The 12,751-nt window shown below is 37.8% G+C and overlaps 1 protein-coding gene across 1 annotated transcript in view; it reads right to left on the bottom strand.

Annotated features, from left to right (window-relative positions):
- Positions 1-12,751, bottom strand: part of ANAPC4 (anaphase promoting complex subunit 4) — a 41,837-nt gene that overhangs the window by 22,649 nt on the left and 6,437 nt on the right. The window contains exons 4-15 of the mRNA XM_082600856.1: positions 12,553-12,627; positions 12,414-12,440; positions 12,277-12,321; positions 11,543-11,627; positions 10,802-10,906; positions 9,422-9,505; positions 8,224-8,310; positions 7,739-7,803; positions 6,932-6,974; positions 6,747-6,823; positions 5,176-5,276; positions 5,044-5,095 (exon numbers count right to left, since the gene is read on the bottom strand). Coding sequence (XP_082456982.1) covers positions 5,044-5,095; positions 5,176-5,276; positions 6,747-6,823; positions 6,932-6,974; positions 7,739-7,803; positions 8,224-8,310; positions 9,422-9,505; positions 10,802-10,906; positions 11,543-11,627; positions 12,277-12,321; positions 12,414-12,440; positions 12,553-12,627 — 846 coding nt within the window. The remainder of the gene's footprint in view (positions 1-5,043; positions 5,096-5,175; positions 5,277-6,746; positions 6,824-6,931; positions 6,975-7,738; positions 7,804-8,223; positions 8,311-9,421; positions 9,506-10,801; positions 10,907-11,542; positions 11,628-12,276; positions 12,322-12,413; positions 12,441-12,552; positions 12,628-12,751) is intronic.

Genomic DNA, 12,751 nt, shown 5'->3' with positions numbered 1-12,751 from the left:
CATGCTGCAGAGCAACTAAGCCCGTGTGCCACAACTACTAAGCCTGTGCTCTAGAGCCCGCGAGCCACAACTACTGAAGCCCGTGCGCCTAGAACCCATGTTCTGCAACAAGAGAAGCCACCGCAATGAGAAGCCCGCGCACCGCAATGAAGAGTAGCCCCCGCTCGCCGCAACTAGAGAAAGCCCGTGCACAGCAACGAAGACCCAACGCAGCCAAAAATAAATAAATTCATTAAAAAAAATAAAAGCCCATTAAAATGATGATGGATTGGTGGGGAGAGGTGAATGTGTTATAAACTCACACACAAAAAGAGGACACTAGAAAAAAAATTTTTTTTAAGTTTCAGAAATGTCAAAAGCCAACAGAAGACTAGTGACTGGTGAAGGTCACACCAGAGGCGGCCATGTGCCAGGCACTGTGGAAAGAGAGCAGCAATGAGTCATCCGCCTGGCAGAACGCCAAGGATACTCAGTCCTTAGAAACATCAAGTTCAACAGAAGACATCAGGATGACACCTGGGGCTGGACAAAGGAGGACAAACTGAAACACAGAGTGGCCAATACACTCTTTCCCCCAAAATATGAATGCCTAGGCATTTACTACCTTCCAGACAAAAACAGAGTTCTTCAAAGAAGCTGAATAAACTGGGAAGAGCCAAGGTGGCTCCGGGTAGGCACTGGCTGCCCACAGCACAGGTCCGCATGCTCTGGCACTCATGCTGGCTTTGGGCCACCCTGCACCCAGCAATTCCAGGCAACTCTAAACTGCCTCACGAATAAATATGAGTAAACAATCAGGCATCAGGTTTTTGAAGAAAGCTGGCAACAAGAGACCAAAATAAACAGCAAAGTGACACACAAAGAGGAGATAATTCAGGGAGCGGCAGAGATTTTTTTAAACTCTAATTAACGTCCTCAGAGAGCTGTGGGAAGATGTCACATCCACAAAGCAAGAGCACAGCTTTGAAAAATGATTAAACAAATAAGAAAACACTTAGAAATTAAAAGACAGGACTGCCATAATAAGACATTCAATAGCGTGGCTCAGGTCAAAGATCTCGTCCTCCACCCCACCTAGGCTATTTATTCTAAAGTTCACACCCTAGACCTTCATTACCAACGTGAACCTTTTTTAAAATTTATTTATTTATTATTTTTGGCTGCGTTGGGTCTTCGTTGCTGTACATGGGCTTTCTCTAGTTGCAGCAAGCGGGGGCTACCCTCTGTTGCGGTGCATGGGCTTCTCACTTTGGTGGCTTCTCTTGCTGTGGAGCACAGGCTCTAGGCACACGGGCTTCAGTAGCTGTGGCACGCAGTCTCAGTAGTTGCAGCTCGTGGGCTCTCTAGAGCGCAGGCTCAGCAGTTGTGGCGCACGAGCCTAGTTGCTCCGTGGCATGTGGGATCTTCCCGGACCAGGGCTTGAACCCATGTCCACTGCATTGGCAGGCGGATTCTTAACCGCTGCGCCACCAGGGAAGTCCACCAACGTGAACATTTTAAATCTCAATTTAAAGCACCGTGCTCACCAACAACCAGCAACTATCTTTCCAGTGACTTTTCTCCAGTAGCACAACATTCATCCCACCAAGACTACCACCTACTGGTTCTACCACCTTTCACTGTCTCGCACCCCCTGTGTCCTCACTTCCCTCCTAAATCAGTACAGATTTGAGGTTTATCGTTTTAATCATGCCCTTGCTTCACTTTCTTGACTCCCCTTTGCTTCCTTTTACTCACCAAGCCTAGTAAATCAAACTGCTCACCTATTCTGTGCTCCCAGTGGAGCAGCTGACCCCGGCTGGAGAAAACCACACAGCCATGTTGGCTGGTCTCATTTTAACGCTCCTGGGAACGCTAACCAAGCAGCCCTTAGCACTACTGACAATCCTCCTGCTTCATCAGCCCATTCACGCTCCTACTGAACTAGACAAATGGCTCACACCTCTTCCTTTATTCTCAAAGCTCAATACCACTTCCCCATCCTTACCTTCAGCTGATGACAGAACACTTCATATTTCCACTAAGATAACAAAAACAATTAGAAGTGAACATCCCCAAGCCCTCATCTGCTCATATACCAGCATGTGTGACCCCTGTCTTGGCCTTCTCTCCTATAACTATGGAGGAACTATTCTTCCAGCCCCTTCCCTGACACACTAAATCCCATCCCCTCTTGAATCCTCTTGTTCTAGCAATCTTCCCTCTCTTTGCCATCTCAACTGTTCCCCTTCAGAAGAACATTCCCACCATAAATAAATATGCTCTAATTTCTCCCACTGTAAAAAGAAAGAAAAACTCAATGACTATTTTTAAATGCTGGCCACTCCCTTTACAGCAAAACTCAAGGGACTACATTTGTTGTTTTCTTTGTATCTGCTCTCATTCTGCATCATACCTGTTCCCATGACTCCACGGAAGTGGCTCTCATCAAGGTCACCCATCACCTATTCTGATAATATTCTGATCTAGTCCACTTCTGGTCCTCACCTTACTTGACTCAGCAGCATTAGACAACCAATCCCTCATTACTTCTTGCAATGCGTCCTTCACTCAGCCTGCAGGACACCCACCCCTTGGTCTTTCTGCCTCTCCAGTTTCTTTCGCTAGCGCCACATCAACCCCATTTCTAACACTGGAAAGCCCATCACCCAGTCTTCAGATCTCTCCTCTAAGCACACTATCTCATCCAGGTTCGTGGCTTAAAATAATACCAATGTGCTGATGGCTCCCAAATTTACATTTCCAGCCTGGATCCCTCACTTGAACATAATCTCATACAATCAACAACACGCTGGACAGCTCCACCAGGGTATCTAACAGTATGCCTAATACATTGACCATGTGATCAAAATTAACATCAATAAGAAGAGGTAGCCGGACACTGTTTGCCTCTGGATCTGACACCTTGAGAAGGACATTCCACTGATTATGTAATATTCTGGCCAGGGATGTATAACTTGAATCAAACCATGAAAAAATCAGATAAACCCAAATTGAGGAACATAAAATACATATATATTTCCTATATTCTCCCCCAAGTCTTCCCCATTTCAGTAAATGTTAGTCATGCTCTACCAGGTGCTCAGGACCTAATAAACTCGCAATTGTCCGTGACTCCTTTGTTTTTACCATCCATACAACCATTCAGCAATCTTTATTTCTACTTTCAAAATATATCCAGGTTCTGACCATTTCTGATTCTGACCACCATTTGTCTCGTGGCTTCTGTCCTTGCCCTCATATAATCTATTCTCAATACCAAGTAAATAACAAGAGGGATCTCTTTAAACCTAAGTCATATCCTGTCGCTGCACTGCTAATAACTCCCTAAGAGCTTATTATACGCAGAGTAAAAGCCACAGTCCTTACAACTGCCTACAGGCTCTACACAACCTGTCCCATCCTCTGTGACCTCTTTCAATTCATTCCCTACAACTCACGTTGTTATTCAAGTCACTTTAACTGTAGTGGCTCCTTGAGTCCCCTCATATACGCCAGGCATGCTCCAAACTCAAGGCCTTCATACTTGCTGTCTCCTTCGCCCCCAAAGTAACAGGGCTCACTCCCTCCTCTCTCCAACATCACCTTCTCAGTGAGGCCTTCCCTGACCAAAAAATTGCACCCCTAGCCCCAGCATGCCCTAGGTCCTCCTTCCCTCATTAGCTTTTCCCACCACTACTTATCACTATCTGACTTGCTGTATGTTTTAATTATTCATTTCTTTATTGTCTGTCTCATCATGTAAGAATATAATATCTATGAAGGCAAGATTTTTTTTTATCAGTTTTGTTTACTGCTATACCCTCAGCATCTAGAATAGTGTTTAAAACATAGTTAAATGCTCAATAATTGTCTATGATGAATGATAGCATTGGATAATTAAGTCAAGAAAATTTCACAGGAAATAGAGAAGACAAAAGATATTAAAAAAATGAGAGTAAAAATAAATGACAGAGGATCAATCCATGAAGTCTAATATCTGACTAACTAGATTTCTAGAACAAAAATCTAGTTTAAAAAAAAGGAGAGGGAGAAGAGGAAATTGTCAAAATAATAATACAATATAGAATTCAGGTTAAAATGGCATTTTCTTATTATGAGTACAACAAATGCGAAGACCCATATTTAAAACTCTATTGTGAAATTTCAACATATCAAGGATGAATAAAGCTTTTTGAGAGGAGAAAAAAAATAGCACACAAAAGGAATGAGAATCAGAAGCACCAGACCTTCCATTGGCAACAGAAAGGCCAAAATACAATGGAGCAAAGCTTTGAAAGTTCTATGAGAAAATGAATCCCCCTTCATAATCTATACCCAGGCAAAACCATCAATTAAGTGTCGCAGAAGGAGAAAAGACACAAAAGGACACACAAAGCTTACCCTCACACATCCGTTTTCTAAGTTACTGGAAGATATTTTCCACAAAGTGATTAAATGAACCAAGAAACAGAGGAGATCCTGGAAGTAAGGATCTAACCCATGAAAGCAATGAAGAAAACGCCAGGGCGGTGGCTGCACGAGAGGGAGCCCGCACGCAGGCTGGTGCAGGCAGGGGGAGGTTAATGGAGGAAGCAGCAGGGACAGAGGGAGTTCCAGGGGTGTGACACTGCCCCTGAGACGGCGGAGAGCCTGAGGATGTGAGCAAGGCAGACTGTGCGAGGAGAAAGCAAGCAGAGTCTAGGAAAGACAGAGACACAGAGAAGAATAATTTCTCAAAACTGGTAAGTAAAAGAAAGGCAGTACAGTCATCCAATTTAGAAATATGGAAGTAACCTACAGACCTAAAACCAGAAATAGTTAAAAGGATTCCCCCTGGAAAGAGGACCTGGGGTGAGGATGGGAGGGACAGGAAAATACCACTTTAATGTATGAAACTGCTGTGCTACTGGATTGTTTTAATCATGTAAAGTATAATTTTGATACAAACTTAAAAACTCATTTTTAGAAAATCACAACAATTTGCTAGGTTCTTATTTATAAGTAAAAAGTAAAACATTCTCAAGTCAATGATTCCAAGATTCAAGTATCCCCAATACTTACTGAAGAAGTTCATTTGCCTTGAGTATGAAAGAACCCACTGCAGTAATAGCATCTAAAAGGAAGTAAATAAATATCATTTGTCAAATAAGTAAAGTGGATTTAATGCAGTCTATTGAGGAATTAAATTACCACCTTCAATTCCTGAAGCATCTAGTCCAAGAGGTTCATATTTTTGCTTCCATGAAGCCATTCCTTTCAGTTCACTCAAATGGTATAATAAAGACTCTGAGCCACTATCAAAAACAGAGCAGAAACACCATCATCAAGGTGGCAGGCAGCTACTATCTTGCTTGAATATTTCTAAGTTAAGTTTTCAGAAATAAAAACTGAAAGTAACTTTTTCTTTCTATGAGAAATAATTACTTCTCAAAATTATTTTGAAAAGTTGTAGAAGAATCATTGGGTTGTCATGACGAGTGAGATGAATATATGACCACAAGATTAAACTTTGTAAGATCAAATTATGCTCCACAGTTAGTCCTGGCACTTTTAAGATAGTCATATGGTCATATTGTTCACCCAACAGCTATGTATTTAACATTCAACAAATATTTATTAAGCTCCAACTTTAGGTCCGGCACTATGCTAAATACTGGGGACTTAACGGTGAACAAAATGAAAGGGTCCTCAAAACACTGCCAGTATAATGGGGGAGACAGTCATAACCATACAATCAGACAGTATATCATTCCAACTACCATAAATGCCTTAAAGGAAACACACCAGGTGCAGATCTAACAGAAGAACCTGATCTAGTCTGGGGATTAGAGAAGGCTTCTCTGAACAAGTGAGATTTGAGCTGAGAGCTAGAGAATGCAAGTGAAGAACAGGGTGGGAGTGTTCCAGAAAGCAAAAGGGCTGTACAAAAGCCCTGGGTAGGAGAAAAACTGTCAAGTTTGAGAAGGCCACCAGTGTAGGTGAAGCAGATAGGCAGCCATCCAAAGGTATTAGTCCTAAGAAATGGGAAGGCACTGGAAGTTTTTAAATAAGAGTAACATGATCAGATCCACTGTGGAGAATATATTTGAGGGGCATAATGTGGACTGGAAGAGACCAGGCCAGAGGGTCCTAAAGTGATCAAAACAGGAGGTGATATAGTAAGGCCCAGGGTCTCAGCATAAAGAAATTTATCAAAATTTAAGTCAAACACTGAACATCTACCTGCAAACTGCTTCAGTGAGGTAGCTGTAGCTAGAAATAGCATGAGACTTGAAGACCTGGGACAGTCTTGGCTCTGACACTTAATAACTTTGGGTCAGCCATATATAACCATTCTGAACTTCAGTTTCTTCTAAATGAGGATAATCATAACCAACACCTTGCCACAGAGTTAAATGCAAAAATATAGACATGCTTTTACATAACATATAAAATGATATACAAACTTACTTAATTTCACCACTCAAAAAAGGGTATATGCCCTATTCAAGACATACCTCATGGCTGTCTGGGTGAGATAAAAGCCCAGACAGGGCCTCGGGTGGTGAAAAGATGTTGGAAAGTTATTTCATAAAGCAGAATTACCATTATTGACTCTTTAAATCTTGGGCACTCCAAGAGTCCCCTCAAATGCTAATGCAACAATTTTAGCCAGAAGAGGCTCAAACAGAGAACGCCAGATGATGAAAAGAAGGTTGCAGAAAGAAGACCAATGCCAAGTACATGTAGATGCAATACTAAAAGATTCTACATCACCTTCATACCTCTGTAAGTGACTTATAACCAATTTTTGTATACTGGAATATGATGACTCTATAGATTGGCCAAGCTTTTTTAAGCCCTAATTAAGAGAAAAAAAAGTATTCAGCATACAAGTAAGATACTATATGCCATTCTAAAAAAAATTAAGAATGTGTTCATAGTCATTAAAATACAAAGATAACTGCACCTTTACTGTTAACTGGTTCATTAAGAGGGTCTGAAGTTCAGCACTAGAATGAAAAAGAAAGTATTTTTAGTCTTCTCTATTCAAAATCTGAATGCATCACTTAAAACGTTTATATTTCAAAGAACAAACAAGATTTTTAAACAAAATAAATAAAAAGAAATAGCCCAACAAAAATTAAGACTTTGTTGTACTCACAAAGAAATGGACAAAACGGGAAACAATAAAGTCTAGGAACAGACTGAAGTAGATATAAGGATGTACTATATGCTAAAATGGTATTTCACATCAGTAAGAAGGTGTAATACTCAATGAATTATACTGGGCAATTACCTAAACACTTAAAAAGAAAGAAGTTAGTCTTCCACAGCATATGACCAAATAAATCACATCTGGAACATGTAAATGGAATAAAAACATAAACCACAAAAAAATCTCTGGAGGAAAATACAGAGCTTTGAACACTTAATATGGAAAAGATCTTTTTAAGAATAATGTTAAGGCAAATACAATAAAGGAAAAGATTGATTTGGCTACATAGAATTTTAAAATTTTTATACATTTAAAAAGTACATATATAATATATTTACCTATATTATACATACACTCAGAATGATCACATTTACGTAAAAAATAAATACGTGAATGAAAAAGCCTAGAAAAATATATACTACTTTTTTGGTCTTTGTGCACCAGAATTTTCTTTTCTTTCTTTCTTTTTTTTTTTTTACAATGAATGTGAATTGCTTTTGAAATAAATTACTTTAAAAAGAGAAGGAAAAGCAAGAGTACCTAATATGAGCTCATTACCTTGCTTTCCCCCACAACAGCAAGTCCATGAATTCATCTTGCACTGATGTGGTTGTATTCTTTTCCTAGAGAAAGATCAATAAAATCAGAATAGGTATTTTTTAAATTATAAGCATATTTATTCAAAATTACAGGAACATGACTCCCTTTCTTACCCTTAACCTTCTCTCAAATTCATATTTAAATTGATGATCTGAATAGCAGTTGCAGGAAAACAACCAGTCAGCTCTTCCAGCTCCTGTCCTTAATCCCCAAGCCCTACCAGCTCCACTTCACAATCCTGTCCCCACCTAAGTTGTACCAAGGGGAAGAGCTGTGTGTATCACTCTCTGAGATAATAGTATGAGGTTAGACCAAACCGTTTGAAAGAAATCATGATCTGAGCCTTTTACAAAACAGACTGATTTTTCTCATGTCCTTCATGAAGTAAATAAGGACGACGTGCATTCTTTAACACCTTCCATGGGAAACTCCAGGTATATTACCTGCACAAACTTGGTGAGACGAGAATCCATCTGCATCAATATTTCTTCCCATGCTTCACACATACATGTCAGTGACAAATTTATATACTATTAACAAGAAGAAAAAAATATTAAAGTAGCAAAAAATATTTAAGTCAACATGCTACCTAAATAATACATGTTTCTTACTGTCAACTGTCTCAAAGAACTCCAAAATTTACTATAAATCACTTTTAACTCAGTTAAGCCTGAGAAAGAAAAGACCATAGCTAACACTTGATAATCACTTAACTATCAAACTTTCTCAAATTCAATTTTTATCTGGTAAAACAGATATTTTCCAGCTTTTTACATATAAGATGCATTTTATATACAGTAACTGTCAAAATGCTGACTGGTCAACTATTCAATTTTCAAACAGTATCCTTTTAAAAAGACACTAATCTCCAGAAATCTTTGACATGAAGTACATTAGTGACTGTGACAGATTGATAAAAGAAGGCCACAGTTCTTTGTAGCTTCTCTATGCAGATGTAGACTCAATTTCTCCAGTCCTTCAATCCGGGCTGGCCTTGGGTCTTAGTGTGACCAAAGCAGAAGTCTAAGGCCCCAGAAGGTTTTGCATGCTTCCACTTGCACTCTTGACACCCTGCCGTGGCCACCACTTCATGAACAAGCCTGGTCCAGCTGGCTGGGAGATGAGGAATGTGCAGTCCAGACAAAGCCATCACAGCTATGGGACACTTGGACCAGCCAGCTGACCACCAATGTATGACCAAGCCCAGCCCCGAATAGCTGAACCTGGCCCAGAACAACAGAACCTTCTAGCTAAGGCCAGCCCAAATCGTCGACTAAAACACCAATCACAAGCTAATTTGGGGTGCATTTATCATGTACAAAAGCTAACTGATATGATGTTTTCCATACTACTTTATTTGTAAAAAAACTTTTAAAATTCCAAAATATTGTTTTATTTATGAGAATGTTTAAAAAGGTTTAAACTACTTTTTTTCTTTTCCTTCGGAGAAATAGAGATGGGTGAGAGTAGATTTTCAATTAAATTTCTCTTTCTTGCTTTAATGGACATTATAAACTTGTCTATCAGACTAGACACCTCTGCCACATAAAGTTGGCTTTAAGAAGTAAGATTTTCAAGTTTTTTATTTACAGAACATTAGAAATTTATAGTAAACAGTCACATAAAACAAGCTATAAATACCTGTAAAAGAGCTGAAATATGAGTAAACTTTCTGGCCATTCGAGTTACTTCAGGTAAGAAGGAGTACAATAGATTGGTTTCAAGCTGTCAAATCAAAATAATAAAGTAAGTCACAAGCAGACATATTTACTTCTTTTAAAGAAGAGTCAAAGTCTAACTACGTATCAGAAAGACTATGCCAGAATTCTGCTCCTTTTGAGCACAACGGTTTGGAGAGTAACAGAATATAATCTTAGGATTTTCTAATCTGCAGTGTCTAACTATGCACAGAACACCCTCTCGAGGTTAGCAACCCCTTCTACATAGTTAGAATAAATGTAATAATCTATTTTATAATACTCTTATGAGGAATTTAAAAAATGATCACAAATATCTGTAAAAATTGTAAAGGAATTATAGTTATTGATAAATACAAGTGAAATATCTATTAAAATGGTACATGAATTATCTCAATAAAGTTGTTTGAAAAATACCTATTACAAATCTCACATAAATAGTGAATCATTTTATTACAGCACCTAATGCAATTCTAGAAATCACATTTTCACAGAACCTTAAGATGAAGAGCAAACATGAACAACTGTTCCAGCAAACGCCAGGGAGTTAAGAGTTCTCTGATGTTCTGAATACAATGAATGTTGGAAGGCATCACATGCATCACACCTTGCATCTTTTCACCCTACTTTTGTTTGAGAGTTCCTGCAATACTTAGGCTAAGTGGCTGGGTTATCTGAGATGAAATTTTAGGGAAGCTTTTCTTGAAGACAAGGCTACAATCTAAATACTCTACAGGAGCCCAGTTTCCACAATCTATGATACAAACAGCACACAATGAAAAAGGGTTTTCCCAACATTAAGTAGTCATCTTACACAAGAGGCAATGTGTTAGTTAAGAGCACCAACTCTGGAGCCAGACTGTGCAGCATCACTTTCCAATGCTCACCAAGCAAATTACAGTTTGTGTGCCCATTTACTCAACTATAAAATGGGGATAATAGTACCTACCTATTAGGTTATTGTGAGGATTCAAATGAATTATACTGAATCACTCAGTACTGGGCACATATTAAACAATTAATAAATATTAGCTTTTATTATTATTAGGGTCAGAATCCTAAGAAAACACTTGGTACAAAGATGGAACTGGTATAGCAATGAGTTAATATGGTCATTAATAGACCATATTAATTATGCTGTGCCATTGGAATAGTAAGGTATTCATCAGTAAGACTCTATAAATGTCTTAGAAGCTCCAAGTCGATTTTTTTGCTTTGTTTTGTTTTAATGACCATGAGAATCCAGTGAAATGGATAATAAAAAACTATAAAACCTTTAAAAATATATATTTACCCTCTGCTGCTATTAGGTTCCAGTACTCACCTGAAAGTACGAAACTTCTGGGGCACCACTGGTGGAAACTTCTGTGACCACTGACAATGATTTCAAATCACTTGATAGACATAATGCAAGACAAGTACCAACAATCTGTAAAACAGTCAAATCTCCATTATATTTAGTGTTATTGCTAGACTGCATCTGCTTACAATATAGGAGGCAAATATTCAGAGCTCTAAAAAGCAGAAACACATGCCTGGCTCCTGCCACACACGTGGCACATGAAGGCATGTGTCCTCTTAGTTGCAAGGACACAAACACACACCCCCAACAAGGGGCCCAAACTAAGTGTTGGAGAACTAACATTCCCACAGAGCCTATAACATTTTCTACCCTTTTAGGGAACTGTAAGAATAAGAAGAAAAAGATATGGAGAAGACCGAGACTGAGCATAAGATTGCTTCTGATGATGTTTATCAAATTCCAATCACAAAGTGTAGCTCTTAAACACCACAAGACTAGAAAAACATTAAATCATAATCCAGTGTTTCATACCAATCTTTTTGTTAAGAAAAAAATTTTTGACTAATTCCACTAAGAGCCCCTGATCTTCAAAGACATCATATCACTATTCTTAGTAGGAAAATTATCCTTTTAACATTTAAGAACAAATAATTCCAATAACTGAGATTAAGAAAAAAAGTAATGTTTTATTCTTTTTCCATAAATCAGTCAGCTGCTATATTCTAAGAGAAACAAAAAGGAAGATTTTAAAGCAAAACTTACCCCAGTGACTCGAGCAATTTTGAACATTCCATAAGCATAAAGCTCAATAAATGCAGAGCTTCCTCCAAGGACAAGAATATTAAGCCTAATTAAAAATAATGCAACAAGCTGAGGACAACAGACAGGAGCGAGTTCTTAAACCAAGACATGCTCCTGCCCTCACATAATCTGCATGTTCAAGCTTCCTTGTGGGGAACTGAATCCCGCAACAAATTCACCAAGCCTCAATCACATTGGGCTTATTCCTTTCTTTCAAAGGAACAACATAAATTTCATCCAGCCTAAAAAACATCAGTTTATAGTAAAATAAGAATATATTATTTTAATGATGATTATATTTGTATACTCTCAATAACAAAATCATCTATTTTCCAGTTAATATAAAGCACCAACAGTTTTATCATGGCTCTGATGCTAAATGCATTAAGTGAGCTTAAAGAACTTGAACATTTAAATTTAAATTTTAGAAACTCTAGCACTTCCACCCTCCTTTACTTTTTAAAATAAAAGTACATCATAATATTAAACTTGACACAACCAAGTATCATAGAATAAGAACAAGTAAATAATAGATATTGTCTGTTTATCGTTCAGAGGTATTTGTCAGCAATGAAATAACATGACAAATAAGGAAACTGTCCTTGGAACTTTAGTCTAAAAACTGCCTCAAATATCAAATATCAAATTTAAGAAAATAAGACTTGTTAAATATTTAAGATATCTGCAAGATTTACCTGACGTCTCCCAAAAGCTTAATAATTTCATCAGAATTTTCTTCACTAAAATATAAAAATAAATTGGGTTATCTTTAACTATATCTTTCAAATAATAAAAGATTATCTTACTTGCAAGGAAAACAGGCATATCTTACCTAAATATTTTTGAGGTGTTGCTATAACTAGAAAAAAACCAGAAATGCATTTTTTAAAACACATGAGAAAATTGTCAGAGTGTTAAAAGGAAAAGAATATCCAAGATTAATTCCAATGAAATTAAACTCTGATACTTACTTTTTTGGCAGTGTAGGAAGTTTAGGTAAGAGAAGATTTGATTCATCCTCAGAATTATAAAAGGACGTCAGAACACTAAAAAGGTGAAAACAAAACAAAAACAAGTATTATAAAAACAAAGATTCTACTTTTCTTTCCATTAAAAAATACTAGTTTTTTTAAATGCCCTATTTTATACATCACACATTACCAAGTAAAT

The sequence above is a fragment of the Mesoplodon mirus genome (genome assembly GCF_964341445.2).
Source record: "Mesoplodon mirus genome assembly, chromosome: 2".
Taxonomy (NCBI): domain Eukaryota; kingdom Metazoa; phylum Chordata; class Mammalia; order Artiodactyla; family Ziphiidae; genus Mesoplodon; species Mesoplodon mirus.
The sequence above is the reverse complement of the archived record's forward strand: the minus strand, read 5'-3'. Positions and strand labels throughout refer to the sequence as shown.